This window comes from Choloepus didactylus, chromosome 9, assembly GCF_015220235.1.
Source record: "Choloepus didactylus isolate mChoDid1 chromosome 9, mChoDid1.pri, whole genome shotgun sequence".
NCBI lineage: Eukaryota > Metazoa > Chordata > Mammalia > Pilosa > Megalonychidae > Choloepus > Choloepus didactylus.
Genome location: NC_051315.1, coordinates 131,425,691 through 131,445,805, shown reverse-complemented (window position 1 = coordinate 131,445,805; position 20,115 = coordinate 131,425,691). Strand labels below are relative to the sequence as shown.

At 45.6% G+C, this 20,115-nt stretch overlaps 1 protein-coding gene across 4 annotated transcripts in view; it reads right to left on the bottom strand.

Moving 5' to 3' along the window:
• Positions 1–276: 276 nt before the first annotated feature.
• TRAF3IP1 (TRAF3 interacting protein 1) overlaps positions 277–20,115 on the bottom strand; it is a 74,906-nt gene continuing 55,067 nt past the window's right edge. For all 4 annotated transcript variants that reach the window (XM_037850082.1, XM_037850079.1, XM_037850080.1 and 1 more), the window contains 2 exons: positions 3,566–3,789; positions 277–2,076 (listed from right to left, as the gene is read on the bottom strand). In XM_037850082.1, the coding sequence (XP_037706010.1) occupies positions 1,911–2,076; positions 3,566–3,789 (390 nt within the window). In that variant the 3' untranslated portion in view covers positions 277–1,910. The remainder of the gene's footprint in view (positions 2,077–3,565; positions 3,790–20,115) is intronic.

Below are 20,115 nucleotides of genomic sequence, written 5' to 3'. Positions count from 1 at the left end.
GATTTAATTAGTTTATGATAAGATACAATAACAATCACATGCAGAGACCCTCTAACACTTCATGAATGATCTGAAAATTCCTGATCAGTGCATGCCTGTCTCATAAAACATCATCTCATACAGAAAAGGGATGTGCCACAAGGTGAATGAGAAGATAAATTTCCCTGAACTTCCTTCACAAGAAAAACAAAATGTGTATATTTGAAAATAAAAAGTCCACATGCTTATAAATGTTTTTTCACAGACGTGTACTGAACTGTACAATCCATACACTTATTTAAAAATGTGATTATTTTTAATGATTTGTGCAAAAAATAAAAATAAATTTTATGATACAATTTGATAGACTACTTCATACAAAATTCTACTCACATACAATCTGTGCCATTTTGTGCTACACAAAAATTCTATTCATATATACAAGTTCATAAAAGGCAGACATCTTAACAAAGCAAGACAGGGTCCATTCAGAGTTGTGGGTAAGTCATTCAGTTCAGTGAAAAAAAAAAAAAAAAGCACTGATCCCTTGCTTTCTCCAAAAAATGTATTTAGTATAATCTGGTTAAAAAGAATTTTACAGTATACTATAGTAAAGGGGAAAAGGTCAATGCTTAAAAATGGCAGATTTTAATCATCTGTTCTTGAACTTACTCAGCTTAGAAAATCACGTAACTACCTCAGCAAAGGATTTATTTTGGAAATTGCACTGAGTAAAACTAAATTGTGTCATTTTGATAATCATGAAAGAAGCAAAACTTTGTCAGGCAATTCTAACCCTTAAAATGGCACACCTTAGCTTGCATGATAAATACAATGTCTAGAAACATTAAGTATCAGGACTGAGACCTTAAGACCTGCAAGTATGTCTCCAAATACAGTGAAACCCCTTACACATTAACCAAAGACTTTAATAAATATTTACAATGTTATATGTAAGTAGAAAAACTAAATATAACCCATGTATTAAAAAAACCCTTGCTTTAAAAAACAATTTCAAAAAAAAAAAAAAAATTAGTAGCATCAAACAATGTCTTGCAATTGGTACATCCTTTAAAGCCATCCTCATGCAGTTTTTCCAAAGCTACCCATCTCTCTCATATTGTAGCATACACCTGTGCAAAGAAAAAGGAACAATGCCAACATGTTGGAGATCACACCAGTATCTACTTGGGGAAAACCCAGGGACAAATTGTCAAAGTGAGGACATAGCCTACGACAATTTCATGTCCAGACAATGTCCATTAAAGCCACACTGAAATCTTCTTTTTAAATAACTTTAAAAGGTAGACACACAAACAAAAGATAATAGGGGCCCAAAACAAAATTACGTGAAGAAGTATCTGCAATTACAAAGAGGTTAAAAAAAGAAATGGTTCACATGCACCTTATAAGAAAATGGGATGAATTAACCCTTTTCAAATACAAACTAAAAACAAGAGTTTATTCATTTTCAGGCCTTATTCTATTTATAAAGTCCCTATTAAAAAAATATAATCATTGTCCAATAAGTAGTCGACCTCCAGAAGTTATTTCACTAGATTTATAGTGAATTAAAGGACTACTCTTTCCCTTGGTGTGGCAACATCACTTACCTGCTAGAGGATTCTGGAACAGAAATAAACAAAACAGGCTACTACAGAAACACAAAGAACAAGAAGAGTCTTGCAAAAATCTCATGAAGGCGTTCTGAAGGACCATTTGCAACTAAAAAGTACTCAAGCTAGGGGAAAGGAAGAAAGCTTGGCCTCTTTATATACTTCATATGCCTAAAGCTCTGAAAATTAATTAGATAATGACACTGCAAACTGTTCATTTTCTTAGCAAACTGAAACTTAAAGCAGAATGATTTTCTATCTTCCTTTTTATTTCGAATCTGAGGATGACTTTCAGTCTTTGAAGCTTTCGAGTTTTCACCTTCTTGAACTCAGATTGATACCATACACCATTCTCTGAATCTTTTCTTCGTTCTTCAGGATGTTGGCCTTCACGGCACAGATCTTGTCTTGCTGCTCCGTGATCAGCTGCCCCAGTTCGGCCAGCTCGGCCTGTAAGGGCTCCACGGCGCGGTCTGTGATGCTGAGGGAGACAAAACCGGGGGCTCATCAATGTCCTGTCTCATTTCACACCTGCTTCTTAATCAAGACACTGCGAGACCACACAGGAGAAAGAGTGAACTGTAAATGTACCACGGTTCTGATATAAAGGCCCAAATCCTCAAGCCTGGGCAAACTCTTTTTCCACAGCCCTGCCATAACTGAAAGTGAAGGCAAGCGTGAAGTTTATAAAAAGAAGACTAATATTTCTCAACTGATGGGCTCTAAGTGCTTAAATTATATGCCTAAAACCAAGAGCCTCTGGGACGGCTGGAGGGAGCAGTGAGGACCCATCTACTCTGAGAGACTCTCCCCCTGGACCAGGAAAGCAGACCCCCAGCTGTCCTCCTCTCCCGCTCTGGGGGTCACAAAGGAAAGGCCGCCAAGCAGGAGGGCCCCCTCGCCCGCCGCCTCCTCGCCCGCCGCCTCCTCCGTTCAAGGCCGTGAGGGACAGGAGGCCTTTCAGCTATTGGCCGGATACTGGAAAACGTCCAGAATATACTTGGGACAGCTGAAGAAAAAATCAACCTTTCCCAGTAGGTTTGTGAGCATATAAAATACAAAACAAAGAAAAGTAATGTTTTCAAACCATCCTGCCAAAAGGTAAAATCAGGTTTCGTAAGGAAGACATTCCTGGGATGATACTGATTAATGTCTTAAATCAGAATGTAAGAAGTGCTAATCAATTAACACACCAGAACAGGCCTCAAAAAGCTCTTGATGATTTTCTAATTTCTTTCATGTTGTACATTTTAAATTTTAAAGGACTTTTAAAAAACTAAGCAGAGGAATAATAAGGAGCAGAATCTCATTATGATGCAGCTTTTTATTATATGGACTTAGATATACAATTGGGTAAAATCATATTTTCTGGGGAAAAAAAACACAGTTGATATAATTACACTCATGCCAGATTCGGTAATAATTAAAATATAGAATATCAAAACATTACCCTCAAATAAATCTCACTTTTTAGTGGCTATTTTTTTTTACAGTAACAATTTCAAATGGCTTCACCAGCATTTCTTTTGGAAAAAAAAAGTTTAATACTTTCAAATTGTAAACCATTACAATTGGGGGTTTTGATAATGTATATGAGAAAGTGATATCCAAACTTCAAAGTTGTCTGTACTTTTTAATGTCAAAATCTATTTTCATATGAACATTAACTCAAAGTCTTCTCTAATTTCTACAAAGACACATGCAATATAAACGTGCACTATAAATGAAGATGACATCTTTTCTCTGGTGTAGGTGATAAGAAGAGGAGGGTTGAAAGGGAATGCTCCTTGGGGACGGTCTCCAGGCTCCTGAGCTGGACGGGGGCGGGGGGGGGGGCTCCAGGTGACTACTGCCCCCCCCTGCAGGCCCGCCCAGAGCCCCGCCCAGAGCCCCACCCCTGGACCCACCCCTAAGGCCCCTGGCCCCGCCCCACCCCCACTCCTTCTGCAGGCCCCACCCCTGGCCCCCACCTCTGCTCCTCCTGCAAGGCCTCAGCATGCTGCTTGTTCTCGCAGTGCCACCGCTGCAGCTCATTCTGCATGGCGTCCACGTCCTCCTGGATGTAGTCCATGATCTTCCCCAGGGGCAGCGCGCTCTTGCACAGGGTCTGGATGGACACGCGGAGCTTCTCTATCTCCTTGGAAACAATGTCCTTCTCCTTCTTCCAGGCTGACTCAAAGACAAGCAATCTCTCCTAGAACCAGTGGGGAAAACAGAAATATCCTCAGTCCTAAGGCAAGGCAGGGGACCACTGGACATGGCCCAGGGCTGGGCAGGAGGTTCAGGACTGGGCTGCATGACCGTGTCCACTCCTGGACAGTGTGAGCACGTGTGTGTCCTTCCCTGCTTGGAGGGGACAAGTCTGCACCTGCAAAGCTGTCTGCTTTCAAACAGTGAGTTCAAATTTCCCACTGCCCAGAAACTTATTGTGGTTATTGTTATTATTATTGTTACAAAGGATTTATGCCCAAATGGGCGGGGAGCAGGGAGCTGCCTCTTATCCCGCCACTTGAATGGATCAATCACCTTTCCAGAATGGCAAATAACCAAATCCGGGCTCCAGGGGAGGAAAACAGGCAGCTCAGGAAGAGGAGAGGACAGCTGGTGAGGGGAAGCAGCAGAGGCAGAGCTGACAGGACTGGAGGGCAGGATGGGATGGCGGTGGGGGTAGGGGGTGGGTGGGACTCAGGAGGCAGCAAGTGGGGAGAACTGGAGGGCAAGACCCAGAGCCAGCTGGAGAACTTAACTCAGTTTTGGTCAAGAGTTTCTGGACTCTGACAAGCAATGCTAGAATCCTTTTCCTATGAGCTTTCCTCACAAACATCTCTGAATTTCAAAAATTGGTGGAAGTTGGTAAGAATGAGCAGTTGGGCTTGGGAAGGCCTTCTCTGGAAACCCCCACCCCACTCTAGACGAGCTGAGTGCCCGTGATTTACCCACTGGCAAGCTGCATGTATCAAGTTGTTATTAACTGATGTGTTCCATGTTTTTGAACTTGCTATGGCCATATAGTTTGAGCACAGTAAGCTACAGAGCAGACTGGAGGCTCCAGGAGGGCGGGTCCTTGGGGGTCCCCACATGCTCTCCTTAAATATTTGTCAAAGGAACAATGGATTACCTGTCAAAGACCAGCTCCACCACTTCCAGGCTCTGCTGGCTTTGGCAATGACTACATGGAAAGCCTTAGCACAATGCCTGGTGCAGGGAAAATGCTAACTAAGTGGGGCTAAAAATACAGGGTGAAACTTAAGACTTCTTTGTATTATTTCTCACAAATGCACATGAATCTACAATTATTCAAAATAAAAAGTTTAATTTAAAAAACAGTGTGTCAGTTTCGATGTATTTTGTCCCCCAAAAAGCCATTATCTTTGAGGCAATCTTGTAGGGGCAGATGTATTAGTGTTTGATTAGGTTGGAATCTATTGATTGAGTGTTTCCATGGAGATGTGACTCAGTCAACTGTGGGCAAGACTTTGACTAGATAATTTCCATGGAGATATTACCCCACCCATTCAGGGTGGGTCTGAATTAAATCGCTAGAGCCATATAAATGAGCTGACCAACAAAAGGAACTCAGTGCAGCTATGAGTGTCATTTTGGAGAGCAAATGAGAGTGACATTTTGGAGAGGAGCTGCAGCTAAGTGAGGACAAAACGCCCCAAGAGCAACATCTGAAGAATGCCATTTTGAAACACAGTCTGGGAGCAAGCAGACGCCGGCCACGTGCCTTCCCAGCTAGCAGAGATTTTCTGGACACCAATGGACATCCTTCAGAGAAAGTACCCGATTGTTGATGCCTTACCTTGGACATTTTATGGCCTTAAGACTGTAACTTTGTAACCAAATAAACCCCCTTCATAAAAACCAATCCATTTCTGGTGCTTTGCAAAACAGCAGCATTAGCAAACCGAACAGGTAATGGCTATATAAATGCTTTTAAGTTAAAATGCCAAATGACTAAAATGAATTTCAATATAACAATAAACTACTTCCCAAGAAGAACTGTGTTGTCTGTAGTTATACACAGAGTAGTAAATCTCTCACTGAGGATTTAAAATTCTATTAAAACCCCTTTCATAAGGATTACTGAGCAATTGCTCTGCATCTGGCGTTGCTGTGCTGGCTCTCAAATTAACCCGTTTAGGGCACAGAACTTAGAGTAGGAGCCTAATATGCACAAATGGTGAGTTACAATGTGGAAACAATAAGAGGCCATCTGGCTTAACTCCCTCGTATTTCTGATTATGTTGAAACTCCTTCCTATTGCTTTATCGCAAAATGTAGCAGAATTTGGAACATTCATCTTAAGATGGTAAGTTTATTTTTAAGAGATTACGAATTTAAAACAATTAGTTGGGATGATGACAATCAGGAGAAACTTTCATTCTTTCACTAAAGGCCCCGTAACGCACCGCTGCAAAACATTTCAATTTTGGCATTCCCAAAACTTTCATTTAAATTAACAGGGCAAGAGATGGGGATGGGGTAAGTCGAAGAGTGATTATTTGCTTTAAAAAGCACACCCCTGGGTTGACAGGCTGATTTATACATAGCTCACGTAACTACATCAGCAACTTTCCAGAGAAACACAACCATTATAAAGCCCTCATTTTATAGACTTTTCATATGTATAGTAAAATTTGAGAATCTACTACCACACACAGCATACAGGAACTAGTTGTATGAAACCGGCTTAGTTGCTGGAAACAGAAGAAAAAAATTTAAAATATATCAATACAAGAAACAGCACCTAAAACAACCTGGAACGTGGGAGGGCCGCGCGAGCCCGGCCTGCCTCTGACCACAGAGTGGCTGTTCCTCCCGCAGGTAAGATCGGATGGGATCATAAAACAAAATGAGCAGCTCGGTGCCCAGCACAGAGCAGACCCCATGGACGTTAACCGTGATTGTAACCGCAGCCCCCTCAGGAGGAGAACGGCCAGCAAGGGCACGTCCTCAGGCTGCTGAGGCAGCCGGCTCACCTCCACTCACCTGGTCTGCCCACCTTGTGTGCCATGCAGTTTACCAGATGTCTTCATGGTCTGAGTACTCTAGCGCTTACTGAAAAACATGTCTACACGTTGCCACCGACGACTAACAAGCTGTTATGTCCAGCTCCGGGTAGTCAAGTTCTCTCGTCAAAAAAAAATTTATCTTTCTTCTTGACACACTCCCTGTCCCCACAGCCATGACTGCAAATTCTTCCTCTGCTCAAAGACTGGAGATTCTGAGCCCAGACACCCTGGCCATGAGGTCAGTAGCTGAAGGCAGTTTTGAAGGTCCCACCAATGGGGAGGTGGCAACCCGCATGTGTGTCATGGGGCGTGGGCCGACCCTCCTGTCCCCCACTGTCCCCTCCCGCCCGGCTGCCCCCACCCCGCAGGCTGGGACCTCTTACTCAGCGGTTTTCAGCGTTTGGCTCGCTGTGTCCCACATGCCCGCGGGGGCACACGACTTAGAAAAGGTTTCCAAGATTTTGCAGGTGAACAGTTACTTGCTTTGGGGACTTAATGTTACTGACATTTTACCACACACACTATCCCCAGAAACGTGGGTGTTTGGGTTTAAAGTGATTTTTAAATTTACAAGTACTTATTACATATAGGGTATACACATAAAAATTATTGGCCTTAAAATTTTATCTGTTTCTTGAAATTTCACAGTTGCAATGCTCCAAGGAGAAGAAAGCACTGTTCTTAAAATAATGTCTTAAAAGCCTGACCCTCAGATACTACCAGAGGTCTCAGAAGCAGGATTTGGGGTGCACATTGCGGAGGGGGGGGGAGGTGGGGAGCTGCCACTGGGGGTGTCTGCCAACTGGCCCCCACCCCAACACCGCATGCACTGGACATAAAAACGCCCTGAACAGAGCCTTCCCCTGCTTCCAGCAAACTCAGTAAACAAAAGCCTGGTTAATGGGGAGGGGAGTGATTATTTGCTTTAAGTAACATCCTCTCCCATGGCCTCAGGAATTGAATAACACACAACTTGCCGAAAGTTCCTTTTCTCATAAACTGAGGAACACCTGTATTCAACGTCAAAAGGAGACACCAGTGCAATACCTACTACTATTCTGTGGGTCCTGTCCCCCAGAAACAGCCCACCCCACCCTCCTCAGTAACCACACTGTCATCTTCGACACGGGTCAAATGGGATCCCTTGTCGCGCACAGCAAAACAGCCTGAAATCAAACGCCAGAGCACATACAGAGAAACAGTGAACACGCAAAATGCAGCTCAGCAAAATCAGGAAGTGGATCTGCGACCATTAACCCCGCTCAGCCCACATGCAGGGCGGCCGCGCCGGACACAAGGAGCCTTTGCTGCGTGGCCTCTGGCATCGGCCACGTGGCACACACACATGCGTCTTGCTCACTTTTCCTGCTGCACAGCATTCCGTCCTCTGGACACACCGTGGTTTATCCAACTGCCCGCATCTGGGTGGTTTTGGGTCTGAGGCTGTCACACATGGTGCAGTCAGAATCACCTCCCGGTCAACCCAGGGCTGCAATGAGACGCAGCCTGGCTGGGCCAAGGGCACGTGTCCCTTCAACGCCAAGGCACGGACATGCACCAAACCAGTTGTGCCAATGCCCTTCAAAAGTTTTGTTGTGAACCAAGATTTTGTTTCTGGACTAGAAAGGAAACGTCAGCTCTCCTCTGTCACTTCCACCAGCTGACAACTGCAATGATTTCATGGGCAGGAGGCAAAACACAGACTCTCCATGTCAGGAACCTTCCGGATGACAGAGTCTGCTCGCTGCAGCTACCTGTGGGCAGGGAGCTAGCGGCAGCTCTGCACAAGACTCTGGACAGGTGAGGGCTAATGGTCAACCTGGAAAATGGGGAGAACACCCATCTCGGGGACACGGCGAGGAGTAAATCGAGTGGTGCATGAGATTCCTCAGCCACAGGAGGTGCTATTGCTATGAATGCTATACTGTCCACAACCAAGAAAAATTAGCCGGTAAGCTTCTATAGGAAAAGAAATGCATTTAAGGCACCTACTTGGCACCTGGTTCAGAGCAAAAATCAGTAAACATGAGCTACTTTTATAAACGTCAGTGTCCCTGAAAAATGAACGAGGAACCCTCTTAGAATGGCGTAGAAAGTAAGTGGCTCGACACGAGACCCAGCAAAAGGTCAGCGCACAAAACAGAGAAAATATATCTTCAGCCTGGCCTTTCTGCCGGGCCTGTACAATGGGCATATATAAAGGGTCATTTTATCACACAGAGAATCAAATCTCAGCTAAAATCATCACTTCTCCACTTGAAGCAACAAAAGGAAAAATATGACATTACTGGCCTAAACCTGGTCCTTTCAAGCATGTTCATGAAAGGCTCTTCTCATATATTTATTCTTTTAGATGAACTTTTAGAATATTCTTTGCCAAGTTCCAAAAATCCACTGGATATTTATTGGAATTGCATTAAATTTATAAATTATTTTCAGGAAAATGACATCTCTATAATATTGACTTTCCCACCTGGAAACACAGTATCTCTCTTGACTTCTTCCAGACCTTTAAAAACTTCTGTGGCTTCTTAATACAGTTACTGTAAACTTCTGGCTATGTTCATGCCTTGCTAAGAGGCATTTCAGTTTCCAATTGCGAATGGAACACTATCCAAGTATAATTCCAACTGGTTATTGCTGACATACAAGAAACGCACTGACTTTTGTACATTTATTTTGTCATTGGCCCTCTTATCGATTTCTTTTTCTAATGGCTAATTTTTTTATTTTCTTGGTAGTTGTCATCTTCGAAGAATGATGACCCTGTCTCCACCTTTCCAGAGGTAAGTCTCATCCCTTTTTGCCTTGGCTACAGCCTCCAAACGGATCACCTGGGCTTCAGGACACACCTGGGTCCTATTTGGTGGCAATCGCTCCAGCCGCTCACAGCTACACGCTGGGCCGATGCCCGATCTGGGCCTGGCAGCCACATCAGTGCCCTTCGGCAGGCCAGAGACCACGTCACACACATGCAGTGAGACAAGGAGTGGCCAGCCCTGAAACATCATGGACCAAAACCCAGCCTGTCGGGCATCAGCTTTCAAAACAGCACGTCTGGATGCACCATCCATGCAGACACACACCCCCAAACACAGGTTTATTCAGTGTCTGCTGAGCACCTGCTGCATACATCGTGAGAAGACAGAGGGAATTCCAAGTGTGTTGTGTGGCGGGCAGGGCTGGCATGAGGGCAGCTGTGGGCAACTGCAGGGATGTGGGCTGTGGCCCCCCACGTAGACTGGACGGTGCCACCCTCACCCCAGCCTCTCCGCTCATCCAGTGACTCCCACAGCACCCACTACACCGGGTACCCATGATGGGCACCGCCCCAGGGCTGGGGACACGGCAAGGACCAGAGGGAAACAGCCACTGCCACTGTGAGTCTGGCAGCCAACTGCAAAGAGAGTGTGCAGGTCAGCCCAGAAAGAGGGAGGCAGCTGGAGGGAAGGCTGGGCCAGCTGAATGGGCCCGGAAGGCCTCTCAAAAGAGGTGGCAGGTGAGCAGGGACTGAATGTGACAAGGAGGGCTGCTGACTAAGCAAGACGGGGGAGTTTCTAGGACCGGTAGTTGACGGGGTCTGTCGAGCCAGAGAGACGGGCAGCCAGCCTCCAGATAACTTTAGGATGAAAGAGACTTGGCACTGCGAGGAGATAAGGCCCTAATTGTGTGCAGACAACCTCCCCTCCCTACTTCCTATGGACAGCCACAGCGTGAGTGGACAGGACAAACGGAAGAAGACTGGGATCCCACTGACCCCCCGTGCCGGGCAGCTGGTCCCAGCATTCGTCCCCAGTGGGGAGGTGGGGGCGGCCTGCTGAGCCACACAGGCTCTTCCAGGCCCCTCGACTCCTGACCATGTGCCCTGAAGGCTCCGGTCAGCAGGTGCTGACCACAAGAACATGCGTGCTCCATGGGCTGCTATGCTCACACGCTGCTGGGCAAATAAGAAGCGAGTTCCTGCTCAGATGCAGCAGTTCTCAGGAAGAGAGCAACTGGAGGAGATCTGCTTCTGACTGACGGGGAGGGAAAGGCACTTTGCCTCAGGGTTCCAGAAGGTTCCATGAGACCTTAGAGAACCAGATAATTCTTCTGACTGAAACTGTGCTAAGGCAAAGGAAAAAACCAAAGGACCCTATTTCAGTTTCCTCAGCTGCTCCGAGCAAACACCATGAAATGGGTTGGCTTAAACAATGGGAATGTATTCGCTCACAATTCTGAGGCCGCGAAAACGTCCAAATCAAGGCATCATCGAGGCGATGCTTTCTTCCCAAAGACCGGCTGCCGGCAATCCTGGGCTCCTCTGCCACAGGACAAGGCACATGGCGGTGTCTGCTGGGCTTTCCCTTCTCTTTTAGGTTTCGTTGATTTCAGCTTCCTCCTTCTGTGGTTTTCTCTCCTCTTGTCTGAATTTCATTCTCATATAAAGGACTCCAGTAATAGGTTTAAGACCCATCAAATTGGGGTGGGCTACAAGTTAACTGAAGTGGCCTCATCAAAAGGGTCTATTACAATGGGTCGACACTCACAGGAATGGGCTCGATTCAAGAGCATGTGTTTCTGGGGTACATACAGCTTCAAACCCCCACCCACCACCCTCTGGACCCCCAAAAAGACATGTTCTTTCTAGATAAAAAATATATTCATTTCATCACAATATCTCAAAAGACTTATGTCATTTCAGAAACAATACTAAGTACAAAGTCTCATCAAAATCAGTTATGGGCGTGGTTGGTCCTGGGGCGTAACTCCCCTCTGTCCGTGAACCTGTGAAACCTAGAGAACAAATATCTGCTTCCCACATACAAGGGAGGGACAGGCATAGGATAAACATTCCCATTCCCAGAGAGAGAAACTGGAAGGAAAACAGAGGTCACGGGTGCCAAACAATTCCAAAACCCTGCAGGGCAGACCCCATCAGATTTCAAGGTCTGAGAGTCACCCAGGGAGTGAAGTTTTGTCCTCGGGGCCTGGTGGAGCGGCAGCCTCACCCCTTCCAAGTGCTGCTGCAGCAGCCTCGCTCTCCCCGAGCACTGGGGTGAAGGCTCCACCCACCCTGGCATCGGGATGGCGGCCAGGCTCTCCGCAATCCCCAGGGCTCGGACTCCAGCCTCCGAGAACCCGGGGCAGCAGCCCTCTCCCTGAACAGTGGGGAGGAAGACCTGCCCTCTCCAAGCACATGTGTCGGGGGGTCCACTCTCCCGGCCCAGGAAGATGCTTCAGTCCAGACCTCAGCTTCCACGGTTCTGCCTTTGAAGTGATTTTTCCTTCAGTCTGTCCTTTTTCTGTCTCTTTTGTCCAGGTTGGCAGTGGTTCTGTTCATACAGATCTCTCAAAGGATATGTTGGTTTGGCTTGCAGCACGCAGGGGTCCCTTCCCACAGATCCTTCCCGGATAACTGCATCTCCAATCCTGGCTTGCACTGAAACGGCCGACTGGTTCCACGTTCAGTTAAACCCTCACGCAGGGCTCTATTCTCTGGAGACTCTCTTTCCAGAAACTCAGAATTTTCTGAACCATCAATTTCAGGTTTCTTTTTATGCAGGAGTTCAGTTCTCGGTTTATCCCTTTCCTCTTGTTTTTACTATAAGCTACAAGGAGAAGCCAGACTGCACTTTCCACATTTAGTTTGGATATCTCCTCAGCTGGATGTCCGAGTTTGTCACTTTCAAATTCTGCCTTCCATCCAACATCAGGACTCAATTTCACCAAGTTCTCTGCCACTTTAAAACAAGGGTCAGCTTTCCTCCAGTTCACAATAGCACATTCATCATTCCCATACAAAGCCTCATCGGAAGTACCTTTAGTGTCCGTATTTCCACTAACAGGCTCTTCAAAGCCATCTAGGCCTTTTCTATCAAGCTCCTCATGGTTCTTCTAGCTTCTATCCATTTCCCAATTCCAAAGCCATTTCCACATTTTTGGTATTTGCAGTAGCAACACCCCACTCCCCCAATGCCAAAATCTGCTTTAGTTTCCTAGGCTGCTTAAGCAAACACCGTGAAATAATTCAGCTTAAACAAGGAATTTATTTGTTCACGGTTAGAGACCAGGAAAATGTCCCAGTCAAGGCATCATCAAGGTGACGCTTTCTTCCTGAAGACTGGCTGCTGGAGATCCTGGGCTCCTCTGCCACATGGCGGCATCTGCTTGTTTCCTCCATCTCTCGGGTTTCAATGCCAGTCAGCTTCTTGCTTCCGTGGCTTTCTCTCTCTCTCTCTCTGTATTCGTTCCATTTATAAAGGACTCCAATAATAGGATTCAGACCCATCCTGAATGAGGTGGGCCAACCTGAAGTGAAGTAATCTCATCAAAAGGTCCTAGTTACAATGGTTTTACACCACAGGAATGGATTCAATTTAAGAATATGTTTCTCTGGGGTAAATATAGCTTCAAACCACCACAGACCTAAATTAATTTTACAAAACTTACATAGCCTTGATTCTAAAACTTAACAAAACACACACACACATACAAACTCCAGGCCAAGTTCACTTGAATATAGACATAAATGTCTATTTAAAAATATTAACATATTGAACGCAGTTTTGCATTAGATAAATGATAGACTGTGACCAAGTCAAGGTTATTTTAGGAATGTGAGAATTGCACAACATTAAGAATTCTATTAACATAATGATAACCTCAACAGATGCCAAATAAGATATTTGACAACATTTATCCTCCATCTCTGATTAAATGCCTAGAACAGTGCCTAGCACATGGTAGGTGACAGGCGATGAATGAATGAATATGGAATTATAAAACACAATAATATAGTCATAAAACAACTTTATATTTATAGAAGTAAAAAAAAGGATAAATAAAAACTAGTAAGCTTAGTGTCCAACTTAAGAAGTTAAAAAAAGAACAACAGAATAAGCACAGAGAGTAGCAGAAAGAAAATAAAGAAAAAGAGACATCTATAAAAAGAAAAACAAAGATACAGAGGATCACCATAGTCAAAAGCTGATGGTTTTAAAAGATTAATAGACAAATTTCTAGAAAAACTGATAAGAAAAAAGGAAAAAGAACTGTGCCGGTTTGAGTGTATTGTGTCCCCCAAATGCCATTATCTTTGTGGTTTTGTGTGGGGCAGGCGTTTTGGTGATGGTTAGATTTGCTTGGGGTGTGCCCCACCCAGCTGTGGGCAATGATTCTGATGAGATGTTCTCATGGAGGCGTGGCCCCGCCCATTCAGGGTGGGCCCTTATCGGTGGAGCTATATAAATGAGCTGATTCGGGGGGAAGAAAGAGAGTGCAACTGGGAGTGATGTTTTGAAGAGAAGCAAGCTTGCTAGAAAGGAACGTCCTGGGAGAAAGCCGTTTTGAGGCCGGAGCTTTGGAGCAGATGCCAGCTGCCTTCCTAGCTAACAGAGGTTTTCCGGACACCACTGGCCGTCCTCTCGTGAAGGTACCCGATTGCTGAGGTGTTACCTTGGATGCTTTGTGGCCTTAAGACTGTAATTGTTTAGTGAAATAAACCCCCGTTTTATAAAAGCCTATCCATCTCTGGTGTTTTGCATTCTCCAGCATTAGCAAACTAAGACAAGAACTTTTTCTAATAATTTTGAAAATTTAAAAGAAATTTATAAAAACTGACTCACAAAGAAATAAAAAGCCTGAACACTCCCATAATTAATATAGAAACAAAAGCAGTAGTTTAAATTTTCCCCACACAGGGAACGCCAAGTTCAGATGATTTACAGGTGAGTCTCACCAAACTGTCAAGAAACATATCATTCTGATTGTAGATAATCGCTTCCAGAAAAGAGAAAGAGAATATTCCCCAATTCACTCTTAACTTTGGTAAGAAACAAGACAAGGACCACATGAAGAAAATAAAATCACAGGCCCCTTTCATTCATGAATATAATGGAAAAATACTAATTAGCATCTAGAATCTAACAATGGATTTAAAAAATAATACACCATAGTGATGCTGGGTTATCCCAGGAAAGTAAAGACAGTTTAATATTAGAAAAGCCACAAATGGGATTTGATGGTTTAAAAAAGAAATATGATAGAATCACCACAATCAATGCAAAAAAAGCACTCAATAAAATTCAATTCCTGTTCATGATAAAGCCCTACACTGGGGGAAAAATGGAACTTTCTCAACTGTTGCATTAGCAAAGGCTAACAATAAAGGCTAACTAACATACGTCATCACAAAAGAGTAAATTCTAGAAACACTCCCACTAAAGCGCAGGCCGAGTCAAGGGGGCCCTCTAGCACGTGCCCTCCCTGCGGTCCCAGAGGCCTGCCCAGAGCAAGGCGCCGGCGGGGGGAAGTGGGAAGCACCGGCCCTGGGAGCCCTCAGGCCTCACAGACGCGCCGACGCCGCAGTGCAGGGCGAGGACAGTCCCAGCGCCGCAGGGGCCACGATGTCCTCGACGAGGGCCTCAGCCTCCTGACGCCCCGGCTTCACAACGGGGACCCCGCACCACTGCCTATGTCACCACCCATGCAAGCTCTTAGATCAGGGCCTGGCGCACGGTGCTACAGAAGTGTCTGCAGCTAATGCACTTGGAAAACACAAGGGAATCAAGAAACCGCTTTTTTAAAAACCACCTGAGTTTAGCAAGGAAGTTGGTTGTAAGTTAAAATGCATTTCTACCTACCAGTTACAAACAATTAGAAAACAGTTAAAAAGCAGACAGCATTTGCAAGAATAGGATAATCTACAGAGTACCACCCAGACAGAAATCTAGGAAAAGATGTGCATAACCTCTACAGAAACTATTGTAATAGTTTACCGAAAAACATTGAAGAAGGTTTAAATATGTGGAGAAAGAGCTCTTATTCCTGAATCCACCAACCAAAATCCCAAGAGGGTTTTTCATGGCTCTCAATAAGCTGGCTGTGATATTTACATGGAACTTGAAAGGACCAAGAACAGCCAAAACAAAGCTGAAAGCCGGGGAGTGGGGGGACTACCAGACAGACACAGGGCCTCTCGGGCGCTGCGGTCACTAAGGTGGGTGGCCCGGGAGAGGGCCACGGAAATGGCAGTGCAGGGGCTGACCGGCTCCAGCCTGCTTTTTCTGTGGCCTACAAGCTAAAATAGGTTGTGACATTTTTAAGTAGCTGAAACAAGGGTTTAAAGAATAATATTTTGTGACACATGAAGTTCACACTTCTGTGTCCATGAATGACGTTTTATCGGAACCCAGCCAGGTTCATTTATTTCCTTGGTGTCTGTGGCAGCTTGTGCACGAGGGCAAGGCTGAGTATGTACGACAGGGGCCCCACAGCTCTCACAGCGGAAAACATTCACTCTCTGAGCCCTTGCAGAAACTTTGCCACCAGAAAGAGGCCCACACACGCAGCTTTCAAACACGGCTGGAGCAAAAGGGGGAAACACGGGTGTCCGTCCGGACGAGGGAAAGCGGACCTCTGCTCACAGAAGATGGGAAAATCAACTCGGGGGGTGCTGAGATTTAAATGTCAAAAGCAAAGCTTTAACTTTAAAGAAAAATAAACATCATTCTGACTTGGAGTAGAGAAGGATTTCTTAACTAAGACAGAAAGCACTAACCATAAAAAGAAAAAAGCATGAGAAATGTTGGCCAAATCAAAATTAAGAACTTCAGTCATCAAAAGATACTGTATAACAAAGAAACAAAATAAAACACAAAAGACACCATAAAGTGAAGAGAAAAATGCTGAATAAATGATTCTAATGTGATTTTACTTCCCCTACCCATACACCCCCATCCACTATTAGCCTGCTGTTTTTCCATAAAACTAATTTTTCAACAGCTGATTTAGAGCTTTTGCACTCAGTGCTGTAAAGGATATTTATACTTAATTCTATGTTTAACCAATTGTAATCCATTTACATGAGCCACATAAGTAATTTAACATTTTCTACTAGGTGCATTAGAAAATTAAAAAGAAATGGTGAAATTCATCAATAAATTGTATTTAAGCCAATATATCCAAAATATCATTTCAACATATAATCAGTACAAATAACATTAAGGAGATATTCTACATTCTTTTTTTTTTCATGCCAAGTCTTCGAATCCAGTGCGTGTTTCACACTCACGATGCACTGCGTTTCGGACTGGTCTCGTTTCACTGTGCTGCCCAGCTCAGGCCTGGACTTTGCATTCACAGATGGGGCTGGGGCACTTTTCTGATGTTTGATTTTTGGTTTCTTAGTTATCTAGATAGACTACATTTTTCAAGCAATTTTTCTCAAGAACTCAAGAGCAATATATTTTTTGAGCCTCTGAAATATCTGGGCATGTTTTCCTATTGCTTTTGAGTGTGAAATGACAACCTACTTAAACAGAAAGTATCCCTGGTCAGAAGTGTCTTTCCAAAAGCTGCAGCTCGGCTCCACTTGCTCCTGGCAGTCAGCGTTACGGAGAAGACGGAAGCAAATCCAACTTGAGTTCCTCTGAGAAGAACTGATTTTTTTTCTCACCTTACAGTATACCTGTTGGTTTTGTGACCCTGGACCTCAATACTATTTACCAGGATAGCTCGCCATGAGTCCTTTCAAGGACTTACCCTTCCTAAGTGCCAACTCACAGCAGGGTGAGCTTGCTCTTCATTAGAAGTATCAAAGTACGTCTAAACAAGCCCACTTTTACGTTTGCTGTAACATTATCGTTGTCAGGAGAGCTACTGAAATGAACCACAATTTCCGTGGAAATCCGGCTTGCTGTCCAGGCTACAGAGGTCCAAATCGCCGCAGAAAACCAGGTGGAGAGAGCGTGCCCGCCCCCGGCCCCTGCAGGTCCCGCCCGCAGCCAGCAGCGCCGCGTCCGTGGGCCTGGGGCGCCACCTGGAGGCCAGCGCGGCCACCGCACCGCCGCCAACGCCCCCTCTCCTCCGTCACCCCCTTTATTTCCTCTCCGGCCACTGTGTCCTCGTATTTCGTCATTCATCGCCTTCCACTCTCCCCTTTCTATGAAACCCACCCTCTCGACAGCTACGGTGGCACAGGCAGGGCAGCCAGAGAGGGCCACGAGAGGCAGGGGCTCCTCCTACAGACCCCGTGGGGGCGCAGAGCCCAGGGCGGGGGTCAGACCAGGCACAGGGGGTCATCAAATCAGGAAAGACAGCAAGAACGCAAGCCGGGTTACAAACACAGGAAGGGGGAGAACGAGGACCAGCCCTGTGGCGCTCACTGCCCCTGGAGGCACATACTGTGAGCTCACGTTAACACACGGATACAGAAACACAGATGTACGTGTGTCTGTGCGTGTTACACACATACACACACACACATGCAGTCGAGCCTCACTGGTCATGGATTCCATGTGTGCAAATCGCCTACTCCCTAACACTTATCTGTAACCCCAAATCCACTCAGAGCCAGTGCTCTCACCAGCCTTGGGGGACCTGCACAGTGGGGACGCTGGGGTCACCGGTACGCACGCGCCCCACGCACCAGGTGTGGTGGAGCCGGCAGTGCCCGCCTCGCCCGTGCCTCTCACACGGCACTCCCGTGCTCGTCACGGTCTACTAGTGCCACGTTTTCCACACGGCGGTGCTTTCGGCGGCGGCTTCGCTGTCTGAAGTGGCCCTGCAGTGCTGCCACATGCTCTCAAGCACAAGAGGGCTGCGGGGCCTTGGGGGAAAGCGCGGGTGTGGGAGCAGCCGCGTCCGTTCACAGCCCTGTCAGCCTGAGCTCCACGTTAATGAACCCGCACCTTACTAATGAGCTCAACTACCGGCCCCCCAATGCATTTTGTGAATAAACTTGCTTAAACTTGTTTTCAGAGGCCTTGTTTGAAAGTTGCTGAAGCAGCCAGCTCCAGGCAGCCCCAGGGCCAAATCTGAGGGAATCTGAGCAGAAAACAGTAACAGTGGGATATTATAACCCACTGGATAAAACGGGAAAACGGGGCTCATTCTGATATAAACAAGTGAGCTAGGCGGAAGCTAGTGACAGGCTACTTACATTGTCTCCGATCCTTCCCCCGAATACCTAGCACCCACAAGGGGAGCAGAGCGACTGGCCAGTGCAGAAGCCGGGCCGACGCCGCCTGGCCCAGGGACGGTGTCAGCCAGTGCCAGCAGCCGGGGGCAAACCCAACCACGTGCCACGGGAGAGGATGTCGTGAGTGGCTCTTGAGATTCCTGATTACCCAAGTCTCACCTGGAGGAAACAAGATGGGGGACAGCCTACAAAGTAACTAGCTTGTAACAATCTTCAAAATTGTCAAGGTGGTGGAAGTTACAGAAAGACTGGCAAACTGTTTCAGACTGAAGGAGAGGCAGCGTGGCCAGGCGTGACTCCGGACCAGATCTTTCTGCTGTAACGGACGTGCCCTGGGACTGGCAAAGCTTAAACTGGGGCCTGAGGATGGGACGGTAACAATGTATCCACATGCATTTCCTAATCTGGGTCTTCGGGTTGTGGTTACGTAGAATGTCCTGGTTTGTAGGAATCCCTCAGTAAAAATATTAAGGAGTGACGTCAGCAACTTGTTCTCAGATAGTTTGGAGGAAGGGGATTCTTTGTACTGTGCTTGCAGCCGCTCTGCCCATCCAAGATTATGTAAGAAGCCACCACAGTGACACACCAAGTGTGCAGCACGGGGCCTGCTCACTCGGGGCTGCCACGGAGCCCCGGGGTCATCTGCGAAGGCTTTCCTCTCCTGGGACCCGAGCCGCCTTTACCCGCTCAGTGCTGGACGCTCATCCTGATCAAGACCACACAGGAGCAGAGCAGGAAAACCCTGTATTGAGGATCACGAGAAACTCTGCATCTTCAGGTTAAATTGGACATTTTACATCAGTATCATTAATCTCTGAAGTGTCTGAAAGTTCCCAAAAGGGCCCTTCACACCTCTAAATGGTTTACCTGCTTCTAAATCTGCTTTTCTTAAGAAGTAGATTTTAAAATTTTTGGAAAGTATTCACTTTATTTGCTTTGTTAAGATTGCAGAATCATTTTCTATCATTTTTCATTATAAATGGCCTGCATTTATAGTACATTAAATAAAGCTTTCTAATCTACCTAGAAACTTAATCAGTACCAAAAATATTAAAATAGGGAAATGACTGTAGTTTCAAAAACTAACAAGTAGACCTTTTAGAATACACCTTCTTTCCGTGCAACATTAAGGATACATGTAAGAAGAGTATTAAGATACAATATATTTTATTCATAAATAACAATGTCTAAAAGAAACACATTTTGACTTCATGTTAACATTTTCTACTTTTTTATTGTTGTTGTTTCCTTTAAGGGATTTGGGAATGTTCACATGGAGTAAAGCTGTGGTAATACACAAGACCCTCATGGAGTGGGGGTCCGTCCTGGCCTCCAGCGAGAGTGGTCATTTAAGGGCCGCCAGGGGCAGGGTCTTCTGGGAAGGAGCCAGAAGGAACGGTTTGGAGATTTCGATCAGAAAATCTTGGCAATGTTCCACTATGAAAAGCTACATGTGCATTGCTGCTACAAATAGGAAATCAAAGTATTTTATGCCAAGCATTTTGGTTTTTCTTTACTCTAATAAAATATGCCTTATAAT